The 27,547-nt window shown below is 30.5% G+C and overlaps 1 protein-coding gene across 1 annotated transcript in view; it reads right to left on the reverse strand.

Moving 5' to 3' along the window:
• The window catches only part of LOC134716470 (von Willebrand factor A domain-containing protein 5A-like), a 390,229-nt gene extending 363,732 nt beyond the window's left edge, over positions 1 to 26,497 (reverse strand). The window contains exons 1-5 of the mRNA XM_063579472.1: positions 26,493 to 26,497; positions 25,874 to 25,988; positions 25,448 to 25,615; positions 24,558 to 24,717; positions 22,606 to 22,757 (exon numbers count right to left, since the gene is read on the reverse strand). Coding sequence (XP_063435542.1) covers positions 22,606 to 22,757; positions 24,558 to 24,717; positions 25,448 to 25,615; positions 25,874 to 25,988; positions 26,493 to 26,497 — 600 coding nt within the window. The remainder of the gene's footprint in view (positions 1 to 22,605; positions 22,758 to 24,557; positions 24,718 to 25,447; positions 25,616 to 25,873; positions 25,989 to 26,492) is intronic.
• Between the last annotated feature and the right edge of the window lie 1,050 nt (positions 26,498 to 27,547).

Raw genomic sequence — 27,547 nt, forward strand, 5'->3', positions numbered from 1 at the left:
CTAATAATTGAATAGAATATTGGAAAGAAATAACTCCGATGAAGAAACCATTTTTTTTATTTTTGAATTCGCCCAAAAGTCCTATATTTACTTATTTTATTCACTCAAAGGTCCCTTTTATTTATCAAACAATTATCAACCTTAAGGCAAAGACCAACTTATGTTTATCAATTTTAGATGCATGCATTTTAACCTTCTTTCATATAAAGCATAATGTTGCCATTAAAGATAAGCATTTTACTAATATAGTAGTGTAGTATATAGATAATTAATTGCCTATACGCACTAGAAAATATTTTCATATTGAAGCATCAATTGTTCTTTCGTTATTTACACAAAAATGTTTTATCCAAATAACAAGGCATATCCCATCAGTAATGAAAGACATACAGAGTTTGCTAATGAAGGAAAACTCCCATTCTTGAAAGCGGAACAATGAATCAAGACATTTGCCTCACGCCTTACCCTTTTAAGAAGAAGGTCATATGAAGGTGGTGTTCGAAAAATAAAGACACAAATTACCTTAAATAACAAGTGACAAATGAAGGACATATTATTGTCCTTTTTTGATACACTACTAATAATTAAACAGAATATCGGAAAGAAATAACTCCGATGAAGAAACTATTTTTTATTTTTGAATTCGCCCAAAGGTCCCATATTTACTTATTTTATTCACTCAAAGGTCCCTTTTATTTATCAAACAATTATCAACCTTAAGGCAAATACCAACTTATGTTTATCAATTTTAGTTGCATGAACTTTAACCTTCTTTAATATAAAACATAATGCTGTCATTAATGGTAAGCATTTAACTAATATAACAGTGTAGTATATAGATAATTAATTGCTTATACGCACTAGAAAATATTTTCATATTGAAGCATAAATTGTTCTTTAGTTATTTACACAAAAATGTTTTATCCAAATAACAAGGCATATCCAATCAGTAATGAAAGACATACAGAGTTTGCTAATGAAGGAAAACTCACATTCTTGAAAGCGGAAAAATGAATCAAGACATTTGCCTCACGGCGTACCCTTTTAAGAAGAAAGGTCATATGAAGGTGGTGTTCGAAAAATAAAGACACAAATTACCTTAAATAACAAGTGACAAATGAAGGACATATTATTGTCCTTTTTTGATACAATACTAATAATTAAACAGAATATCGGAAAGAAATAACTCTGAAGAATATTGATGTGTATAGCCATAAAAACATTCGACAGGCTCTGTCTACTTGAGGTACACATCAACTGCACCTCAAATACAGACCAATTGAATCTAGATACACCCAACTCTAATGAATATTAAAGTGTATTAACATCAAGACTTTCCACAAGCTTTGTCTACTTGACGTACATATCAACCATACCTCAAGTGCAGACCAATTCAGTATACATACAACCAACCCTGATGAATACTATTGTGTGTTCAAATCAAAATGTTCGAAAAGCTTTGTCTATTTGAGGTATATATCAACTGTACCTCATGTCCAGATCAATTCAATCTACAAACAACTAACACTGACGAATCTCAATGTGTGTTACTAGTTAATCTTTTGATAGGCATTGTCTTCTTGAGGTATACATGAACTGTACCTCAAATGGAGACCAATTCAGTCTAGATGCAAACAACTCTGAAGAATATTGATGTGTATAACCATCAAAACATTCAACATGCTCTGTCTAATGGAGGTACACATCAACTGCACCTCAAGTACAGACCAATTCAACTTACATACACCCAACTCTGATGAATATTGATGTGTATAACCATCAAACCTTTCGACAAGCATTGTCTACTTGAGGTACACATCAACTGTACCTCAAATACAGACCAATTCAATGTACATACAACGAACCCTGATGAATACTAATGTGTGTTACCATCAAAATGTTTGAAAGGCTTTGTCTACTTGAGGTACACATCAACTGCACCTCAAGTACAGACCGATTGAATCTTCATACAACCAACACTAATGAAAACTTATGTGTGTTACCATTTAATATTTCGTTAGGCTTTGTCTACTTGAGGTATAAATGAACAGTACCTCAAGTACAGACCAATTCGATGTACATACACCCAACTCTGATGAATCTTGATGTGTATTACCAACAACACTTTCGATTAGAAATGGAAAACATCGAGAGTTTGCTAAAAAAAAGGGAAACTCACCATCTTGAAAGCGGAACAATAAATCAAGAATTTGCCTTACGCCTTACCCTTTTAAGAAGAAAGGTCATATAAAGTTTGTGTTCGCAAAAAAACGCCACAACGTTACCTTAAATAACAAGTGACAAATGAAGAACATATTATTGTCCTTTCTTGATACAATACTAATTATTGATAAGAATATTGGAAAGAAATAACTCCGATGAAGAAATTATCTTTTTATTTTTGAATTCGCCAAAAGGTCTCATATTTACTAATTTTATTCACCCAAAGGTCCCTTTTATTTATCAAACAATTATCAACCTTAAGCCAAATACCAATTTATGTTTATCAATTTAAGTTGCATGAATTTTAACCTTCTTTCATATAAAGCATAAGGCTGGCATTAATGATAAGCATTTTACTAATATAGTAGTGTAGTATGTAGATAATTAATTGCTTATACGCACTAGAAAATATTTTCATATTGAAGCATATATTGTTCTTAAGTTATTTACACAAATATGTTGTATTCAATTACAAAGGCATATCCGATTACAAATGGAAAACATGGAGAGTTTGCTTTTAAGGGAAAACTCACCATCTTTAAAGCGGAACAATGAATTAAGACATTTGCTTCACGCCTGACCATTTTAAGAAGAAAGGTCATATGAAGGTTGTGTTCGAAAAATAAAGACACATTGTTACCTTAAATAACAAGTGACAAATGAAGAACATATTTTTGTCCTTTTTTGATACAATACTTATAATTAAATAGAATATTGGAAAGATATAATTCCGATGAAGAAACTATTTTTTTTATTTTTGAATTCGCCCAAAGGTCACATATTTACTTATTTTATGCACCCAAAGGTCCCATATTTACTTATTTTATTCACCCAAAGGTCCCTTTTATTTATAAAAAAACTGCAAACCTTAAGGTAATGACCAACTTACGTTTATGATTTTGTGTAGCATGACATTTAACCTTCTTTAATATAAAGCATAATGCTGTCATTAATGATAAGAATTTTACGAATATAATAGTGAAGTACATAGATAATTACTTTCTTATACGCATTAGCAAATATTTTCATATTGAAGCATAGATTGTTTTTTATTTATTTACACAAAAATGTTTTATTTAAATAAGAAGGCATACCCAATCAGTAATGAAAGACATGCAGAGTTTGCTAATAAAGGAAAACTCACCATCTTGAAAGCGGAAAAAAGAATCAAGATACCTGCCTGACGCCGTACCTTTTTAAGAAGAATGTTGATATGAAAGTGGTGTTCGCAAAATAAAGACACAAAGTTACCTTAAATAACAAGTAACAAATGAAGAACATATTATTGTCCTTTTTTGATACAATACTAATAATTAAATAAAATATTGGAAAGAAATAACTCCGATGAAGAAACTTTTTTTTATTTTTGAATTCTCCCAAAGGTCCCATATTTACTTATTTTATTCACCCAAAGGTCCCTTTTATTAATCAAAAAATTATCAACCTTAAGGCAAATACCAACTTATGTTTATCAATTTTAGTTGCATGAACGTTAACCTTCTTTCATATAAAACATAATGCTGCCTTCAATGATAAGCATTTTATAAATATAACAGTGTAGTATATAGATAATTTATTGCTTATACGCACTAGAAAATATTTTCATATTGAAGCATAGATTGTTTTTTATTTATTTACACAAAAATGTTATATTTAAATAACAAGGCATATCCAATCAGTAATGAAAGACGCGCAGAGTTTGCTAATAAAGGAAAACTCACCATCTTGAAAGCAGAAAAAATGAATCAAGATATTTGCCTTACGCCGTACCCTTTGAAGAAGAAATTTGATATGAAAGTGGTGTTCGGAAAATAAAGACACAAAGTTACCTTAAATAACAAGTAACAAATGAAGAACATATTATTGTCCTTTTTTGATACAATACTAATAATTAAATAGAATATTGGAAAGAAATAATTCCGATGAAGAAACTATTTTTTATTTTTGAATTCGCCCAAAGGTCCCATATTTACTTATTTTATTCAACCAAAGATACCTTTTATTTATAAAAAAAACTTCAACCTTAAGGTAAAGACCAACTTATGGTTATGAATTTTTGTAGCATGACATCTAACCTTCTTTAATATAAAGCATAATGCTGCCATTAATGATAAGCATTTTACTAATATCATAGTGCAGTATATAGATAATTAATTGCTTATATGCACTAGAATATATTTTCATATTGAAGCAAAGATTGTTCTTAAGTTATTTACACAAAAATGTTGTATTTAAATACAAAGGCATATCCGATTAGAAATGGAAAACATGGACATTTTGCTAATTAAGGAAAACTCACCATCTTGAAAGTGGAACAATAAATCCAGAATTTGCCTTACGCCTTACCCTTTTAAGAAGAAAGGTCATATAAAGTTTGTGTGCGGTAAAAAAAAAGACACAACGTTACCTTTAATAACAAATGACAAATGAAGAACATAGTATTGTCCTTTCTTGATACAATACTTCTTATTGAATAGAATGTTGGAAAGAAATAACTCCGATGAAGAAACTATTTTTTATTTTTGAATTCGCCCAAAGGTCCCATATATACCTATTTTATTCACCCAAAGGTCCATTTTATTTATCAAACAATTATCAACCTTAAGTCAAAGACCAACTTATGTTTATGAATTTTAGTTGCATGCATTTTAACCTTCTTTCATATAAAGCATAGTGCTGCCATTAAAGATAAGCCTTTTACTAATATAGTAGTGTAGTATATAGATAATTAATTGCCTATACGCACTAGAAATATTTTCATATTGAAGCATAAATTGTTCTTTCGTTATTTACACAAAAATGTTTTATCCAAATAACATGGCATATCCAATCAGTAATGAAAGATATACAGACTTTGCTAATGAAGGAAAACTCCCATTCTTGAAAGCGGAACAATGAATCAATACATTTGCCTCACGCCTTACCCTTTTAAGAAGAAAGGTCATATAAAGTTTGTGTGCTAAAAAGAAAGACACAACGTAACCTTAAATAACAAGTGACAAATGAAGAACATATTATTGTCCTTTCTTGATACAATACTAATAATTGAATAGAATATTGGAAAGAAATAACTCCGATGAAGAAACTATTTTTTTTATTTTTGAATTCGCCCAAAAGTCCCATATTTACTTATTTTATTCACTCAAAGGACCCTTTTATTTATCAAACAATTATCAACCTTAAGGCAAAGACCAACTTATGTTTATCAATTTTAGATGCATGCATTTTAACCTTCTTTCATATAAAGCATAATGCTGCCATTAAAGATAAGCATTTTACTAATATAGTAGTGTAGTATATAGATAATTAATTGCCTATACGCACTAGAAAATATTTTCATATTGAAGCATAAATTGTTCTTTCGTTATTTACACAAAAATGTTTTATCCAAATAACAAGGCATATCCAATCAGTAATGAAAGACATACAGAGTTTGCTAATGAAGGAAAACTCCCATTCTTGAAAGCGGAACAATGAATCAAGACATTTGCCTCACGCCTTACCCTTTTAAGAAGAAGGTCATATGAAGGTGGTGTTCGAAAAATAAAGACACAAATTACCTTAAATAACAAGTGACAAATGAAGGACATATTATTGTCCTTTTTTGATACAATACTAATTATTAAACAGAATATCGGAAAGAAATAACTCCGATGAAGAAACTATTTTTTTATTTTTGAATTCGCCCAAAGGTCCCATATTTACTTATTTTATTCACCCAAAGGTCCCATATTTACTTATTTTATTCACCCAAAGGTCCCTTTTATTTATAAAAAAACTGCAAACCTTAAGGTAATGACCAACTTACGTTTATGATTTTGTGTAGCATGACATTTAACTTTCTTTCATATAAAGCATAATGCTGTTATTAATGATAAGAATTTTACGAATATAATAGTGAAGTACATAGATAATTACTTTCTTATACGCATTAGCAAATATTTTCATATTGAAGCATAGATTGTTTTTTATTTATTTACACAAAAATGTTTTATTTAAATAAGAAGGCATACCCAATCAGTAATGAAAGACATGCAGAGTTTGCTAATAAAGGAAAACTCACCATCTTGAAAGCGGAAAAAAGAATCAAGATATCTGCCTGACGCCGTACCCTTTTAAGAAGAATGTTGATATGAAAGTGGTGTTCGCAAAATAAAGACACAAAGTTACCTTAAATAACAAGTAACAAATGAAGAAAATATTATTGTCCTTCTTTGATACAATACTAATAATTAAATAAAATATTGGAAAGAAATAATTCCGATGAAGAAACTATTTTTTATTTTTGAATTCGCCAAAGGGTCCCATATTTACTTATTTTATCCAACCAAAAATACCTTTTATTTATAAAAAAAAGCCAACCGTAAGGTAAAGACCAACTTATGGTTATGAATTTTTGTAGCATGACATCGAACCTTCTTTAATATAAAGCATAATGCTGCCATTAATGATAAGCATTTTACTAATATAATAGTGTAGTATATAGATAATTAATTGCTTATATGCACTAAAATATATTTTCATATTGAAGCAAAGATTGTTCTTAAGTTATTTACACAAAAATGTTGTATTTAATTACAAAGGCATATCCGATTAGAAATGGAAAACATGGACATTTTGCTAATTAAGGAAAACTCACCATCTTGAAAGCGGAACAATAAATCAAGAAATTTGCCTTACGCCTTACCCTTTTAAGAAGAAAGGTCATATAAAGTTTGTGTGCGGTAAAAAAAAAGACACAACGTTACCTTTAATAATAAGTGACAAATGAAGAACATAGTATTGTCCTTTCTTGATACAATACTAATAATTGAATAGAATATTGGAAAGAAATAACTCCGATGAAGAAACTATTTTTTATTTTTGGATTCGCCCAAAGGTCCCATATATACTTATTTTATTCACCCAAAGGTCCATTTTATTTATCAAACAATTATCAACCTTAAGTCAAAGACCAACTTATGATTATCAATTTTAGTTGCATGAATTTTAACCTTCTTTCATATAAATCATAATGCTGCCATTAATGATAAGCATTTTCCTAATATAGTAGTGTAGTATATAGATAATTTATTGCTTATACGCATTAGAATATATTTTCATATTGAAGCATAAATTGTTCTTAAGTTATTTAAACAAAAATGTTGTATTTAAGGACAAAGGCATATCCGATCAGAAATGGAAAACATGGAGATTTTGCATATAAAGGAAAACTCACCATCTTGAAAGCGGAAAAATAAATCAAGAAAATTGCCTTACGCCTTACCCTTTAAGAACAAAGGTCATATAAAGTTTGTGTGCGAAAAAGAAAGACACAACGTTACCTTAAATAACAAGTGACAAATGAAGAACATATTATTGTCCTTTCTTGATACAATACTCATAATTGAATAGAATATTGGAAAGAAATAACTCCGATGAAGAAACTATTTTTTTTATTTTTGAATTCGCCAAAAGGTCCCATATTTACTTATTTTATTCACCCAAAGGTCCCTTTTATTTATCAAACAATTATCAACCTTAAGGCAAAGACCAACTTATGTTTATCAATTTTAGTTGCATGAATTTTAACCTTCTTTCATATAAAGCATAATGCTGCCATTTAAGATAAGCATTTTACTAATATAGTAGTGTAGTATATAGATAATTAATTGCCTATACGCACTAGAATATATTTTCATATTGAAGCATATATTGTTCTTAAGTTATTTACACAAAAATGTTGTATTTAAATACAAAGGCATATCCGATTAGAAATGGAAAACATGGAGAGTTTGCTTATAAAGGAAAACTCACCATCTTGAAAGCGGAAAAATGAATCAAGACATTTGCCTTACGCCTTACCCCTTTAAGAAGAAAGGTCATATGAAGGTGGTGTTCGAAAAATAAAGACACAAAGTTACCTTAAATAACAAGTGACAAATAAAGAACATAGTATTGTCCTTTTTTGATACAATACTAATAATTAAATAGAATATTGGAAAGAAATAATTCCGATGAAGAAACATTTTTTTATTTTTGAATTCGCCCAAAGGTCCCATATTTACTTATTATATTCACCCAAAGATACCTTTTATTTATAAAAAAAATTCAAACCTTAAGGTAAAGACCAACTTATGTTTATGAATTTCTGTAGCATGACATTTAACTTTATTTAATATAAAGCATAATGCTGACATTTATGATAAGCATTTTACTAATATAATAGTGTAGTATATATATAATTAATTGCTTATACGCACTAGAATATGTTTTCATATTGAAGCATAGATTGTTCTTAAGTTATTTACACAAAAATGTTGTATTTAAATACAAAGTCATATCCGATTAGAAATAGAAAACATGGAGAGTTTGCTAATTAAGGAAAACTGACCATCTTGAAAGCGGAACAATGAATCAAAATATTTGCCTCACGCCATACACTTTCAAGAAGAAGGGTCATATGAAGGTGGTGTTCGAAAAATAGAGACACAAAGTTACCTTAAATAACAAGTGACAAATAAAGAACATATTATTGTCCTTTTTTGATACAATACTAATAATTAAATAGAATATTGGAAAGAAATAATTCCGATGAAGAAACATTTTTTTATTTTTGAATTCGCCCAAAGGTCCCATATTTACTTATTTTATTCACCCAACGGTCCCTTTTATTGTACAAAAAATTATCAACTTTAAGGCAAATACCAACTTCTGTTTATCAATTTTAGTTGCATGAACTTTAACCTTCTTTAATATAAAACATAATGCTGAAAGCTTTTAACTAATATAACAGTGTAGTATATAGATAATGAATTATTTATACGCACTAGAAAATATTTTCATATTGAAGCATAAATTGTTCTTTAGTTATTTAAACAAAAATGTTTTATCCGAATAACAAGGCATATCCAATCAGTAATGAAAGACATGCAGAGTTTACTAATGAAGGAAAACTCCCATTCTTGAAAGCGGAACAATGAATCAAGACATTTGCCTCACGCCTTACCCTTTTAAGAAGAAAGGTCATATGAAGGTGGTGTTCGAAAAATAAAGACACAAATTACCTTAAATAACAAGTGACAAATGAAGGACATATTATTGTCCTTTTTTGATACAATACTAAAAATTAAACAGAATATCGGAAAGAAATAACTCCGATGAAGAAACTATTTTTTATTTCTGAATTCGCCCAAAGGTCACATATTTACTTATTTTATTTACCCAAAGGTCCCATATTTACTTATCTTATTCACCCAAAGGTCCCTTTAATTTATAATAAAAACTGCAAACCTTAAGGTAATAACCAACTTACGTTTATGAATTTTTGTAGCATGACATTTAACCTTCTTTAATATAAAGCATATTGCTGTCATTAATGATAAGAATTTTACGAATATAATAGTGAAGTACATAGATAATTACTTGCTTATACGCATTAGAATATATTTTCATATTGAACCATAGATTGTTTTTATTTATTTACACAAAAATGTTTTATTTAAATAAGAAGGCATACCCAATCAGTAATGAAAGACATGCAGAGTTTGCTAATAAAGGAAAACTCACCATCTTGAAAGCGGAAAAATGAATCAAGATATTTGCCTTACGCCGTACCCTTATAAGAAGAAATTTGATATGAAAGTGGTGTTTGGAAAATAAAGACACAAAGTTACCTTAAATAACAAGTTACAAATGAAGAACATATTATTGTCCTTTTTTGATACAATACTAAAAATTAAATAGAATATTGGAAAGAAATAATAACGTTGAAGAAACTATTTTTTTATTTTTGAATTCGCCCAAAGGTCCCATATTTACCTATTTTATTCACCCAAAGGTCCATTTTATTTATCAAAAAATTATCATCCTTAAGGCAAAGACCAACTTATGTTTATCAATTTTAGTTGCATGAACTTTAACCTTCTTTAATATGAAACATAATGCTGCCATTAATGATAAGCATTTAACTAATATAATTGTGTTGTAAACAGATAATCAATTGCTAATACGCACTAGAATATGTTTTCATATTGAAGCATAGATTGTTCTTAAGTTATTTACACAAAAATGTTGTATTTCAATACTAAATCATATCCGATTAGAAATAGAAAACATGGAGAGTTTGCTAATTAAGGAAAACTGACCATCTTGAAAGCAGAACAATGAATCAAAATATTTGCCTCACGCCATACCCTTTTAAGAAGAAGGGTCATATGAAGGTGGTGTTCGAAAAATGAAGACACAAAGTTACCTTAAATAACAAGTGACTACTGAAGAACATATTATTGTCCTTTTTTGATACAATACTAATAATTAAATAGAATATTGGAAAGAAATAATTCAGATGAAGAAACTATTTTTTATTTTTGAATTCGCCCAAAGGTCCCATATTTACTTATTTTATTCACCCAAAGGTCCCTTTTATTGATAAAAAATATCAACCTTAAGGCAAAGACCAACTTATGTTTATCAATTTTAGTTGCATGAACTTTAACCTTCTTTAATATAAAACATAATGCTGCCTTCAATGATAAGCATTTTACTAATATAACAGTGTAGTATATAGATAGTTAATTGCTTATACGCACTAGAAAATATTTTCATATTGAAGCATAGATTCTTCTTTAGTTATTTACACAAAAATGTTTTATTTAAATAAGAAGGCATATCCAATCAGTAATGAAAGACATGCAGAGTTTGCTAATAAAGGAAAACTCACCCTCTTGAAAGAAGAACAATGAATCAAGATATTTGCCTTACGCAGTACCCTTTTAAGAAGAAAGTTGATATGAAAGTGGTGTTCGAAAAATAAAGACACAACGTTACCTTAAATAACAAGTGACAAATGAAGAACATATTACTGTCCTTTTTTGATACAATACTAAAAATTAAATAGAATATTGGAAAGAAATAATTCCGTTGAAGAAACTATTTTTTTATTTTTGAATTCGCCCAAAGGTCCCATATTTACCTATTTTATTCACCCAAAGGTCCATTTTATTTATCAAAAAATTATCATCCTTAAGGCAAAGACCAACTTATGTTTATCAATTTTAGTTGCATGAACTTTAACCTTCTTTAATATGAAACATAATGCTGCCATTAATGATAAGCATTTAACTAATATAATTGTGCTGTAAACAGATAATCAATTGCTAATACGCACTAGAATATGTTTTCATATTGAAGCATAGATTGTTCTTAAGTTATTTACACAAAAATGTTGTATTTCAATACTAAATCATATCCGATTAGAAATAGAAAACATGGAGAGTTTGCTAATTAAGGAAAACTGACCATCTTGAAAGCAGAACAATGAATCAAAATATTTGCCTCACGCCATACCCTTTTAAGAAGAAGGGTCATATGAAGGTGGTGTTCGAAAAATAAAGACACAAAGTTACCTTAAATAACAAGTGACTACTGAAGAACATATTATTGTCCTTTTTTGATACAATACTAATAATTAAATAGAATATTGGAAAGAAATAATTCAGATGAAGAAACTATTTTTTTATTTTTGAATTCGCCCAAAGGTCCCATATTTACTTATTTTATTCACCCAAAGGTCCCTTTTATTGATAAAAAAATATCAACCTTAAGGCAAAGACCAACTTATGTTTATCAATTTTAGTTGCATGAACTTTAACCTTCTTTAATATAAAACATAATGCTGCCTTCAATGATAAGCATTTTACTAATATAACAGTGTAGTATATAGATAGTTAATTGCTTATACGCACTAGAAAATATTTTCATATTGAAGCATAGATTGTTCTTTAGTTATTTACACAAAAATGTTTTATTTAAATAAGAAGGCATATCCAATCAGTAATGAAAGACATGCAGAGTTTGCTAATAAAGGAAAACTCACCCTCTTGAAAGCGGAACAATGAATCAAGATATTTGCCTTACGCAGTACCCTTTTAAGAAGAAAGTTGATATGAAAGTGGTGTTCGAAAAATAAAGACACAACGTTACCTTAAATAACAAGTGACAAATGAAGAACATATTACTGTCCTTTTTTGATAAAATACTTATATTAAATAGAATATTGGAAAAAAAAATTTCCGATGAAGAAACAATTTTTTATTTTTGAATTCGCCCTAAGGTCCCATATTTACCTATTTTATTCACCCAAAGGTCCCTTTTATTTATCAAAAAATTATCATCCTTAAAGCAAAGACCAGCTTATGTTTATCAATTTTAGTTGGATGAACTATAACCTTCTTTAATATAAAACTTAATGCTGCCATTAATGATAAAATAGGGACGAAAGATACCAAAGGGACAGTCAAACTCATAAATCTAAAACAAACTGACAACGCCATGGCTTAAAATGAAAAAGACAAACAGAAAAACAACAGTACACATGAATAATTAAGGAAAACTGACCATCTTGAAAGCGGAACAATGAATCAAAATATTTGCCTCACGCCATACTCTATCAAGAAGAAGGGTCATATGAAGGTGGTGTTCGAAAAAATAAAGACACAAAGTTACCTTAAATAACAAGTGACAAATAAAGAATATATTATTGTCCTTTTTTGATACAATACTAATAATTAAATAGAATATTGGAAAGAAATAATTCCGATGAAGAAACTTTTTTTTATTTTTGAATTCGCCCAAAAGTCCCATATTTACTTATTTTATTCACCCAACGGTCCCTTTAATTGTACAAAAAATTATCAACCTTAAGGTAAATACCAACTTATGTTTATCAATTTTAGTTGCATGAACCTTCTGTAATATAAAACATAATGCTGCCTTCAATGATAAGCATTTTACTAATATAACAGTGTAGTATATAGATAATTAACTGCTTATACGCACAAGAAAATATTTTCATATTGAATCATAGATTGTTCTTTAGTTATTTACACAAAAATGTTATATTTAAATAACAAGGCATATCCAATCAGTAATGAAAGACGTGCAGAGTTTGCTAATAAAGGAAAACTCACAATCTTGAAAGCAGAAAAATTAATCAAGATATTTGCCTTACGCCGTACCCTTTGAAGAAGAAATTTGATATGAAAGTGGTGTTCGGAAAATAAAGACACAAATTTACCTTAAATAACAAGTGACAATTAAAGAACATATTATTGTCCTTTTTTGATACAATACTAATAATTAAATAGAATATTGAAAAGAAACAATTCCGATGAAGAAACTATTTTTTATTTTTAAATTCGCCCAAAGGTCCCATATTTACTTATTTTATTCACCCAAAGGTCCCTTTTATTGATAAAAAAAATATCAACCTTAAGGCAAATACCAACTTATGTTTATAAATTTTAGTTGCATGAACTTTAACCTTCTTTAATATAAAACATAATGCTGCCTTCAATGATAAGCATTTTACTAATATAACAGTGTAGTATATAGATAATTAATTGCTAATACGCACTAGAAAATATTTTCATATTGAAGCATAGATTGTTCTTTAGTTTTTTACACAAAAATGTTTTATTTAAATAAGAAGGCATATCCAATCAGTAATGAAAGACATGCAGAGTTTGCTAATAAGGGAAAACTCACCGTCTTGAAAGCGGAACAATGAATCAAGATATTTGCCTTACGCCTTACCCTTTTAAGAAGAAAGGTCATATAAAGTTTGTGTGCGGTAAAAAAAAAGACACAACGTTACCTTTAATAACAAGTGACAAATGAAGAACATAGTATTGTTCTTTCTTGATACAATACTTCTTATTGAATAGAATGTTGGAAAGAAATAACTCCGATGAAGAAACTATTTTTTATTTTTGAATTCGCCCAAAGGTCCCATATATACCTATTTTATTCACCCAAAGGTCCATTTTATTTATCAAACAATTATTAACCTTAAGTCAAAGACCAACTTATGTTTATCAATTTTAGTTGCATGAATTTTAACCTTCTTTTATATAAATCATAATGCTGCCATTAATGATAAGCATTTTACTAATATGATAGTGTAGTATATAGATAATTAATTGCTTATACGCACTAGAAAATATTTTCATATTGAAGCATAGATTGTTCTTTAGTTATTTAAACAAAAATGTTGTATTTAATGACAAAGGCATATCCGATCAGAAATGGAAAACATGGAGATTTTGCATATAAAGGAAAACTCACCATCTTGAAAGCGGAAAAATAAATCAAGAAAATTGCCTTACGCCTTACCCTTTTAAGAAGAAAGGTCATATAAAGTTTGTGTGCGTAAAAGAAAGACACAACGTTACCTTAAATAACAAGTGACAAATGAAGAACACATTATTGTCCTTTCTTGATACAATACTAATAATTGAATAGAATATTGGAAAGAAATAACTCCGATGAAGAAACTTTTTTTTTTATTTTTGAATTCGCCAGAAGGTCCCATATTAACTTATTTTATTTACCCAAAGGTCCCTTTTATTTATCAAACAATTATCAACCCTAAGGCAAAGACCAACTTATGTTTATCAATTTTAGTTGCATGAATTTTAACCTTCTTTCATATAAAGCATAATGCTGCCATTAAAGATAAGCATTTTATTATTATAGTAGTATAGTATATAGATAATTAATTGCCTATACGCACTAGAAAATATTTTCATATTAAAGCATATATTGTTCTTAAGTTATTTACACAAAAATGTTTTATTTAAATACAAAGGCATATCCGATTAAAAATGGAAAACATGGAGAGTTTGCTTATAAAGGAAAACTCACCATCTTGAAAGCGGAACAATGAATCAAGACATTTGCCTCACGCCTTACCCTTTTAAGAAGAAAGGTCATATCAAGGTGGTGTTCGAAAAATAAAGACATAAAGTTACCTTAAATAACAAGTGACAAATGAAGAACATATTATTGTCCTTTTTTGATACAATACTAATAATTAAATAGAATATTGGAAAGAAATAATTCCGATGAAGAAACTATTTTTTTTATTTTTGAATTCGCCCAAAGGTCCCATATTTACCATTTTTATTCACCCAAAGGTCCCTTTTATCTATCAAAAAATTATCATCCAAGGCAAAGACCAACTTATGTTCATCAATTTTAGTTGCATGAACTTTAACCTTCTTTAATATAAAACATAATGCTGCCTTCAATGATAAGCATTATACTTATATAACAGTGTATAGATATAGGAAGATGTGGTGTGAGTGCCAATGAGACAACTCTCCATCCAAATAACAATTTAAAAAGTAAACCATTATAGGTTAAAGTACGGCCTTCAACACGGAGCCTTGGCTCACACCGAACAACAAGCTATAAAGGGCCCCAAAATTACTAGTTTAAAACCATTCAAACGGGAAAACCAACAGTCTAATCTATATAAACAAACCGAGAAACGAGAAGCACGTATATATTACATAAACAGACGACAACTACTGTACATCAGATTCCTGACTTAGGACAGGTGCAAACATTTGCAGCGGGTTTAACGTTTTAATGGATCCAAACCTTCTCCCTTTTTCTGAAACAATAGCATAACATCACAACATAGAAAAACATACGATAAAATATCAATTGGCAGACTTAACTCAATCAAAAAACGTATATAGATAATTAATTGCTTATACGCACTAGAAAACATTTTCATATTGAAGCATAGATTGTTCTTAGGTTATTCACACAAAAATGTTTAATTAAAATAAAAAGGCATATCCAATCAGAAATGAAAGACATGCAGAGTTTGCTAATAAAAGAAAACTCACATTCTTGAAAGCGGAACAATGTATCAAGACATTTGCCTCACGCCTTACTCTTTTAAGAAGAAAGGTCATATGAAGGTGGTGTTCGAAAAATAAAGACACAAATTTACCTTAAATAACAAGTGACAAATGAAGAACATATCATTGTCCTTTTTTTATACAATATTAATATTTGAATAGAATATCGGAAAGAAATAATGCCGATGAAGAAACCATTTTTTTATTTTTGAATTCGCCCAAAGGTCTCATATTTACTTATTTTATTCACCCAAAGGTCCCTTTTATTTATCAAAAAATTATCAACTTTAAAGCAAAGACCAACTTATGTTTATCAATTTTAGTTGCATGAACTTCAACCTTCTTTAATATAAAACATAATGCTGTCATTAATGAAAACCATTTTACTAATATAGGAGTGTAGTATATATATAATTTATTGCTTTTACGAGCGTCACTGATGAGTCTTATGAAGACGAAACGTGCGTCTGGCGTACTTAATTATAATCCTTGTACCTTTGATAACTATTTATACGCACTAGAATATATTTTCATATTGAAGCATAGATTGTTCATTTACATAAAAATGTTTAATTTGAATAAAATGGCGTATCCTATCTATAATGAAAGACATGCATAATTTGCTAATAAAGGAAAACTCAACATCACCATTTCAAGAAATAACTGTGATAAGTTATGTTTTCTTTATATAATCTCTCAATATTTTAAAACCTCAGCATGAGACTACTGTTGAGATTTCGGAAACCCCCCCCCCCCCCAAAAAAAAACCCCCAACCCAGCATCATCTAAAGAACGGAACAACGAATCAATACATTTGCCATACGCCTTACCCTTTTTAGGAGAAAGATGACATGAAGGTGGTGTAAAAAAATAAAGAAACAAAGTTACCTCAAATAATAAACTTAAAATGAAGAAACAATTATTGTCCTTTATTGATACAATACAAATAGTCAAATAAAAAGAAATAACTCCGATGAAGTAACTATTTTTTATTTATTTTTTAAATCGCCTAAAGGTCCCATATTTACTTTTTTTATAGGTCTGTATAATTTATCCAAAAAAAATAAAACATTAAGACAAAGACAAAATTAGGATTAGTTGCACGAACTTTAACCTTCTTTAATACAAAACATATGTTTGTCATTAATGATAAGCATTTTACAAAAATAATAGTTTAGTATATAGATAATTAATCGCTTATGAACGCACTAGAATACAGATAAAAACGAAAAACAAAATGAGGGTATTTTCCACTTTTTCAGAGAGAGATTGAAGCATAGTTTGTTTTTAAGCTATTCACACAAGAATGTTTGATTTGAATAAATGGGCATATCCGATCAGTGTAGAAAGACATGCATGGTTTGTTAATAAAGGAAAACTCGACATCACCTTTCCAAGAAAGAACTGTTATAAGTTAAGGCTTTCATATTTGATGTTTTAAAAGCATAAACGGTACCTTACTTATTGCACCAGATGCACATTTCGACAAACAAAGCCTTTTCAATGCTGTTTGAGACCGAAATATTTGAAAACCAAAACACATATATAAATGTTGAAGAGCAAATCAAATAAAAAAGGACCAAAAGTACAGCCAAAATCAGCACAAGGAATCAGAGCTTTGCATGAGGGAGATAAATTCCTTAATTTGAATAACTTCTAAAATGTTATAACAGAATATTTCAAAATAACAATACCCGTATTTTCATGCCATTAATTACCATGTTTGTAATATTTGTTCTGTTTTGATTCTTTCAAATGCAAATGAACAATGAAATACTTTAGATAGTTAGAGCTTAAGTTTATAAAATGGTTAAACAGAATAAAAATAATAAACTAAAAAGCAAAAACATAACCTTTGCTCCATGGTTGAGGTAATTAATGTTTTACAATGGCCAAATTTCTTTATTAACCATGAAAAGTGTTTTTGATACCAATTAATTGTTGCTTTGATTCAACATAACAACACAATTATTTCTTGACGGATGTAAAGTAACCAAAACAAAATTAAAAATATATTTTACAATAATAGATCGTACTTTCACTTTGTTTAAAGTATGATGTAAAAATAACCCAAAAACTACAAAATACAACTATGGTTCAATATATAGAACGTGTAATAAAAATGAAAACACGTATTTATACTGAATGAAAACAATGCATTATTGTAAGCGAATAATGATTCTTCACATTGAGAAAGAAATAATTAAAAAAGAACAAGATGCAGGGGAAATTACATTGAATATAAGGGATAATGCGGTTTTTGTGAACGCTTCTGGGCATTTTGTAATTAAACTTTTATCAGAACTTTGACCCACCCCATCCCACCCCCTGTATTTTAATCTCATCTTGGTTTTATTTTAAATGATATACATGTCAGCCTCAATCCTATTTTAATCAGATAAAAAATGCAGTAATATAGCAGGAAGACTATAAAAAAGTTCAAGACTAAAAATGTGATACTAAATGGAGAAAGATATAAAAACTTATTCAATAAAACGTACGCAACTATTAAAAAGTGAAGACCATGTAAACTTTATCAGAAATCTAAAATTACTCTGTTTGACGTCAAATTGTATAAAGTCGATTTCTATCCTTCACGGCTTGAGATATTGATCATTTGATCTTGTTTACTGTTCTAAGACAAATGATGCATAAACAAAATAATGTTAACAGTAAATATAGTAATTAATAATCAATTATTCATAACGTAATGATCAAAATATGAACACAGACAATAATTCAGATTTGTTTTGATAGTTAATCTATAAAAAGATACAGGTTAATTTAAAAATAGTTTTCAGGTCAATATTGCAATTCACCCGTCAATTAACCCAACACTCCAAAAAATAGTTAAACCTTGTTATATATGTTTGGAAACTTTGGTGTAATTCACTTTGGTGCAATAAAACATGTATATATAAACTAGCGTTTAATTGAGTACATACTTAAAAAAAAAAAAAGTCACATTTACATGATAAAAATTCATTAGTCATCAGCAATTATTTAGTGTTTGATAATTTATCAAAGTTAACATTATATTCAGCCTGGTTAATTATTTAGCCACAACGTACCATTCATACGCTTTTGTTCCGAATTACCCCAACAAGCCATTTATCGGTTATATATATATATATATATATAACAAGTTCAAATTAAGACTCTATCAAAATCTTGATTTATACAATTTAAGCGAACGCTGGAACAATTTTCAAATTTTCAAACACACCGCAAAGACTACAAAAATATGCCAAAAATAAAAAAAAATATTTACGATGTGAACTGGCACAACTCTAAATTCCCAAAGGTGTTGACAGTTGAGATGTTTTTTGGCATATGTCTTTGCGGTGTGTTTGAAAACTTTAAAATTGTTCCAGCGTTCGCTTAAATTGTATAAATCAAGATTTTTATAGAGTCTTAATTTGAATTGACATGATTCATTTTTCATCGTGCAATTACCGAAGAAGGATATATGTTATCCGTAATATCTTATAACATATTGTTCGTTTTATTGTGTTTTTGGTGATGTTGTATTCTTTTAGACTCGTTAGATATTATATTATGTAGTGTACTGCATCATGTTTATATGATCCATCGCCCCGTAAGATTTATCGTTGACTATTTATTCAGTCATTGTATATATATATATATATATATATATATACAACTCGTCTAAACATCAACCCAACAATGTTAGATCTGTAAATTTGCTTTCGCAAATTTTTGGTTCTTCCCTCGCCGGGATTCGAACCCATGCTACTGTGATATCGTGACACCAAATCGCCTGCACTGCAGCCGTCCCGCTAGACCACACGACCACCTGGGCTCTCAAAAAAAGAGCTTTCGGTGGCCATATGTTACCTTTCCACGTCAGTTTTAATCTAGCGGCGTACTACAGTACATGATATATAAGGCATGAAGATGTTATTGTTACAGATCAGCTAAATTATCTATAGTAAAGGATCCTACAAATTAATGTAAGATACAGTCACAGAAAATAATTATATTCATAAGTACGTCTGAGTCAGTGACAACCCTACAACAGATGTATCCATCGGATCGCCATCAATGATGGTGATACATGGTTGTGTACATAATGTATATACAACTCGTCTAAACATCAACCCAACAATGTTAGATCTGTAAATTTGCTTTCGCAAATTTTTGGTTCTTCCCTCGCCGGGATTCGAACCCATGCTACTGTGATATCGTGACACCAAATCGCCTGCACTGCGATTTGGTGTCACGATATCACAGTAGCATGGGTTCGAATCCCGGCGAGGGAAGAACCAAAAATTTGCGAAAGCAAATTTACAGATCTAACATTGTTGGGTTGATGTTTAGACGAGTTGTATATACATTATGTACACAACCATGTATCACCATCATTGATGGCGATCCGATGGATACATCTGTTGTAGGGTTGTCACTGACTCAGACGTACTTATGAATATAATTATTTTCTGTGACTGTATCTTACATTAATTTGTAGGATCCTTTACTATAGATAATTTAGCTGATCTGTAACAATAACATCTTCATGCCTTATATATCATGTACTGTAGTACGCCGCTAGATTAAAACTGACGTGGAAAGGTAACATATGGCCACCGAAAGCTCTTTTTTTGAGAGCCCAGGTGGTCGTGTGGTCTAGCGGGACGGCTGCAGTGCAGGCGATTTGGTGTCACGATATCACAGTAGCATGGGTTCGAATCCCGGCGAGGGAAGAACCAAAAATTTGCGAAAGCAAATTTACAGATCTAACATTGTTGGGTTGATGTTTAGACGAGTTGTATATACATTATGTACACAACCATGTATCACCATCATTGATGGCGATCCGATGGATACATCTGTTGTAGGGTTGTCACTGACTCAGACGTACTTATATATATATATATATATATATATATATACAATCTCTCTCTATATATATATAGATTATATGGTTTGATTGAATTTAATGGACATTGAAAGACCAGCCTCAACCTCATTTAAGCGGTCTCGGGTAGGTTTTCGCTATATATTTTGAATATCCAACTGGCACATTGGGCGCTCCGTAAACATAGAAGACAGGAAGTGTACCCAGAATCCTTTTAGTCACGTTTGTATCTACCTATTGACTAAATGTCTGTCAAATATTAGAAAGATTGAGAGATCAGGGGGCTCTCACCATTACCCTGTGCCCTTTGTCCTAAGATTTTGACATTTTTCGACTGAAAAGTGACAATCTTAGCCCTCCGTAGATATAGAAGATGACGTTATTCTGGTAAATCCATCTAATACAACCTTTATATATACAGAGTCAATGATTTGGTTGAATTTTATGGACATTGAAAGACCCGGGGGGTCTCAACCTCATTTAAGCGGTCTCGGGTAGGTTTTCGCTATATATTTTGAATATCCAACTGGCACTTTGGGCGCTCCGTAAACATAGAAGACAGGAAGTGTACCCAAAATCCTTTTAGTCACGTTTGTATCTACCTATTGACTAAATGTCTGTCAAATATTAGAAAGATTGAGAGATCAGGGGGCTCTCACCATTACCCTGTGCCCTTTGTCCTAAGATTTTGACATTTTTCGACTGAAAAGTGACAATCTTAGCCCTCCGTAGATATAGAAGATGACGTTATTCTGGTAAATCCATCTAATACAACCTTTATATATACAGAGTCAATGATTTGGTTGAATTTTATGGACATTGAAAGACCCGGGGGGTCTCAACCTCATTTAAGCGGTCTCGGGTAGGTTTTCGCTATATATTTTGAATATCCAACTGGCACTTTGGGCGCTCCGTAAACATAGAAGACAGGAAGTGTACCCAAAATCCTTTTAGTCACGTTTGTATCTACCTATTGACTAAATGTCTGTCAAATATTAGAAAGATTGAGAGATCAGGGGGCTCTCACCATTACCCTGTGCCCTTTGTCCTAAGATTTTGACATTTTTCGACTGATTTGTTTGGGTTTTTTTGGCTTTCCATATATATTTCTATTTATAGTTATAAATATTTCTAGAGTTATGGTTTTTTCTTTTTGTCTTAAGAAATATTATACACAAAAGTACATCTTTGAAGTCGTTTATTGACAAAACTTTATATTACATAAAGACAAATATGCAACATGGAAAAGGGTTTATATTCGAGGACAACGAGAAATTACGACGAGAAATTACGACAGCTTGAAAAGGTCATTTAACGATTTCCCACGTATCTTATCAGTCTTTTTAAATATGAAAATCATGCTTTTTATGTTATCAAGTATTTAATTATCTTGTAATTTTTTCACTAAATTTTGAATATCAAACTGGCTGCTAGCAGCCGATTGGATATTGAATATCGAATAACGAATAACGAACCGGCTGCTAACTTCACATACATTATTTCTATTGTAGTGACATTGTCATTTGATCTATTGATCATAAAACCATAAGGGTTATTCACCTTTTCTATTCATTTGTATATTCTATTGATCATAAAACCATAAGGGTTATTCACCTTTTCTATTCATTTGTATATATTTTTTTCAAATATTCATTATGAATTCAAAGATTGAAAGAGGGACGGAAAGATGAACAAATTGACAAGGTAATAACTATAAGCCATATTTTTTCGAAAAGCTTTCATAAGGAACTGAAAACATGTACAGTATACAAGATGTTAATGAGAAAACATGATTTATAAACTGCTTACTCGTGGCATGCGTCGGGGTTCTTTCAGTACTGAGAGAGGAACTTTTGAATCTTTATCAACACCTACAAATGCTGTATATTTGGAGATAATGTTGGCTGCTTGGCTTACCAATACAATCTTGTCTTTATTTCTCCCATGTCCTCTATAACTTACTGGAAAATAGCATTTCATAATTATGTAAATAATCAAGTAATTGTGTTCAGTGAGATAATGCATTTAACTTTTGTTCATTAAAAGACAGAGCATGTGTCCATGGGCACATTTGATGTCCCCACTTGTATTTAATGCTAAAAGGGACATAACTTTTGAACAGTAAAAGTGATACAACCAAAATCAAAACTTGATATTTGTGTTTTTGGGTAATAATCATTGTGTATAACATTCAGATCATTTGTGTGAGGCAAAATCAAGTCAAACAACGTGAAAGAAAAATAGAGGAGATGTGTCCACTTGTTAAGGAGAATAACTCAAAAATGGTAAAAAAGACGGCACCGAAATCAAAACTTGATCTGCGTTTTGTGGTAATCAGCCTTGCATATAAATTTCCTAACATTTAGTTGAAACAATTTCAAGTTAAAAACGGAAACATGACGAACATTAATACGGACAATAGTAAATCGCAATGCCTCTCTCGCTAACGTTATTGATGATATTACTATGAACAGAACTGTAAAAGTGATGCAACACAATTTCGAAATCATCTGGATTTTGTGGTAGTTAATATTGTGTATAAGTTTCATAACATTTGGTTGAGGCAAAGTATTGTTAGAGAAAAAAAAAATTTAACAAAAAGTTGTCCGAAGTACACGGATGCCCCAAATATCATTTCCCATGTTCAATGGACCGTGAAATTGGGTAAATAATCTATTTTGGCAAGATCATGTCATAAGCAATATGTGTACTAAGATTCAAGTTGATTGGACTTCAGCTTCATCAAAAACTACCTTGACCAAAAACTTAAACCTGAAACTTGTAATTTCATTTTCTATGTTCAGTAAATCTTGAAATTGGAGTCAAAAGTCAAATTTGGTCTTAAAATTAGAAAGATCATATCATAAGCAACAAATGTACTAAGTTTCAAGTTGATTGGACTTCAGCTTCATCAAAAACTACCTTGACCAAAAACTTTGACCTGAAGTAGGACAGACGGACGAACGAACGTAAGGACAGACGGACGAACGAACGGAATGACGGACGGACGAACGAACGGAAGGACGGACGGTCGAACGAACGGAAGAACAGACGGATAGACGAACGGACGCATAGACCAGAAAACATAATGCCCCCCTACTATCGTAGTTGGGGTATGAAAATAAAAGGTACAGAAAGACTTAGAACCCCCTTGCCTAGCAAAGTGGCTATCACAGATGGTCAGTTAAATACACTTTTTATATATACTGTAAAAAGCCCATCTGCACAATTGTTTTTTGCATGATTGATTTACTAGATAAAGGGGAGACTGATTGGTTGCTTGTTGGTGTACCAGGAACAAACAGGTGTTGCTTATAAATAGGAACACACAGTTTATATTGAAGTGAATATCAAATGAACACGAACAGAATATCAAACGAACTATGTTATACCACTGTCCAAGGTTAGGGGGAGGGTTGAGATCCCGCTAACATGTTTAACCCCGCCACATTATGTATGTATGTACCTGTCTCGAGCCAGGAGCCTGTAATCCAGTGGTTGTCGTTTGTATTTGCGCATTGTTGGAGGCCATACGGTGACCTATTGTTTATTAATTTCTGTGTCATTTTGGTCTCTTTTGGAGAGATGTCTCATCGGCAATCATACCACATCTTCTTTTTTTTATATATATAAATGGATAATCAAATATGATACATGAAATGAACACGTTCAGAATATCAAATAGTTTTCCCTATCAAAAAAGAGAGTATGAACACATCTAGGAAACTATAAAATAAATCTTGAAAATTTAAGTAACTTACAATCATCATCATTTTCTAAGTCTTTGATCTGGTATTTAGCTGCCACACGATGTAAAGGTAAATCATTGTGAGAAGAACTTGGAATTTCTATTTTCACTTTATGACTTATATTCTTTTCTTCTATTCTTCCTTTTAATGTGAAGAAACCTGAAATGCCACTCTAAAATAAAAAAAAACAAAAGTAATACCAGGATTTTAATTATTTCAGTAAAATGTAAATTTCCCACTGAAGATCAAAATCGGCTTTAGAATTTTCTTGCCATCAGACTTTTAATCAAAAAGATAAATTCATATTCACTGCTATGCATGCATATACAAACACACTGTACACCACTGTCCACGATTAGGGACCATGAACTAGCTAAACCCACCAATTTCTGTATGTGCCTGTCCCCGTTCAAAGAAAACATGTATTTATTATCTTTAATCAAGGTGTTGTTGTACTGTTCAGTTTCTTTTTTTTTATTCATGTATATCTATACCCCAAAACTAATTTTATTTATTGTATTATTTTTGAAATCACATTTCTTTCTACGAGACAAGCAATTAAATTTTATGGTTGACTTACAGCTTGAAATTTAAAATTCTCATAAGCAACATTGAATTTTCACATTGTTATTTAGGCAGTTTTCGGATATTCTGTATTATATTTTGTCTTTTCAAACCTTGCAGATTATTATTCAGAACAAATGAAATAAATTGCATGTCATTTTGGTCTCTGGTGAAGAGTTGTCTCGTTAGTAATAATATCACGTATTCTTTTGTTTTTATATTGCTGCAAAATATAACCCTTAACCAGATTCATTGGACGAAGAACAGGCGGATGCATTGTATTTTGAAGTGATACTTTTTCATGGAATCAACTAATAATGAAATAATAAAATGAATACCTCTGCATCAGAAGATTTTAACAAGGCAAACAAAACAAGTTTATCTCCGTGGAAGACGACAGGAGGCTCCTTAGGGATATCTGTAATTGTAAAGCATTTAGGAATATCCCAATGCAGACTGACTTCTGACAAACAATTGTCTAACGATCCTTTCATTGCTGTTATCACCTGAAACAACAGATCATTTTGATATATCAATTACTAGTGCCAAAATCATCAAAAGCAATATAAAATTATTGTGTAGAAACCTTTTTTTTCATATTTGAAAATGTGTCTAACATCATTCTTTTTGCATTTCTACTTTACACAGTTTACTAAATTTGATTTGATTTTATACACGTTTCATTCTTGAAACGGGTCTATCATCTAATACTACCTTTGCTTTCATGTTATCTTTATCTTCTATCTTTCTATTTCTAATCTTACCTTTGCTTGCATGTTATCTTTATCCTTGATAAAAATTGCTTTTCCATTACTGGCTTTCGCAACATTCTTTATCAACCTGGTAGAAGCTCCGTCACCAATACCAAATGTGAAAACCCTACAACGGAAAAACTTCTACAAATATCAAACAATAAAGAGCTACGTCGTGAGCATGTCTCTTCAACATATAAGTTTTCATTACTCCTTTGTGTAATATCAGAAATGTATAAGAAAAAACTAAAGAAAGGTTATTTTAATAGATATAAACTAGTCACCAAAGTTTCAGGGAAACTGCTCAAAGCATTTTTGAGTAATTGTAAAAAAAAAAAATGAAAAATTATATTTTTGTCAATTTTCAAGAAACAGGGTGAATAGTGTGCCTCAAGCAAGAATGGATGTAAAAAATAATGAAATCATATTGCATATAAATACAAGTTCAATGCAATCAAACTTAACCTGAATAATAGGAAAAACAGGGTTTTACAATAGTCATTTTGGGGGCCCTTTTAGCTTTATGTTCGGTGTGAGCCAAGGCTCTGTGTTGAAGTCCGTACTTTTACCGTTAATGGTTTACTTTTACAGTTAAGGTTTGGAGGGATAGTTGTCACATTGGCACTCATACCACATCTTCCTTTATCTAAGTATTGGTTTGAGACTTTTTATCAGACAACCCGGCTTTTGATATTAAACAAATTTGTACAAGAACATTTCAAATTGTGTGTTGTTACCACCTATTACTCTTCACTTAATTGTTCATCCGTTTTGGACTGGTTTATTTCATAATATGGTGAAACATGCAAATAAAATGCTATGGAACTATGATAAAAAAATATATTTGAAGAGCTTTTAGCAGAGGTTCCAGTTCAGTAAAATCCTTTTCGTAAACTACATTTCCAGTTCTGTTCAATTTTCTATTTTCATTACTTTATTTTTAACAGCAAAAACAAATTAATTATTATGAGGTTTTATTTTATATTAAACACAAAGAATAATGTTTTATCATTCATTCTAATGCAACAACTAACGTTTGTGACGCTCATTTTGATCAGAAAACGTCACTGTTTTTACATGGCATCAATTGACAATTGGTGCTATGGGACGTACGCGCAAGCGCAGACGGCATAATTATGACAGATTTTAATTACATGTTTTAACGTTGTTTTCTGTCAGTTTGATTAGAATGGAGATAACGATATTGTATTTTAAGCTCCGACGGCATCAACTGGGGATTTGAAAGTTTATTGTCTCCGCTAACGAGTCGCCAGTAAACTTAATTTGCGACCATCAAATCCCCAATTAATGCCATCGGAGCTTGAACTACGATACAGTTATCTCCTAAGTTTATATTTCAAATACTGAAATAAATGATTTGAGGCAAATGCAACTACACAGATATTTTAGTATACTTCCGGGATAAGTTAATTAGTTAAGAGTTTTTATGCTCAGAGATAATCTTTCTAGTCTTGTATTCAGTCCGCCAAAAGTTAAGCACCACCGAAATATAACTGGCAATATTTTCTAAACTATAGCGAAATTGATACTAATGTTTGGTGTTATGAATTACTTTTAACATTAACTACGAAAATGCATTACGACCAAAAAGATTGAACCCTGATAAAGCAGTCAAGCAACCTCTTATCAAATGTCATTTGAGCGTTTACAAATACCCTGTTTCTC

Source organism: Mytilus trossulus, chromosome 4 (assembly GCF_036588685.1).
Source record: "Mytilus trossulus isolate FHL-02 chromosome 4, PNRI_Mtr1.1.1.hap1, whole genome shotgun sequence".
In the NCBI taxonomy this organism is placed as follows: Eukaryota; Metazoa; Mollusca; class Bivalvia; order Mytilida; family Mytilidae; genus Mytilus; species Mytilus trossulus.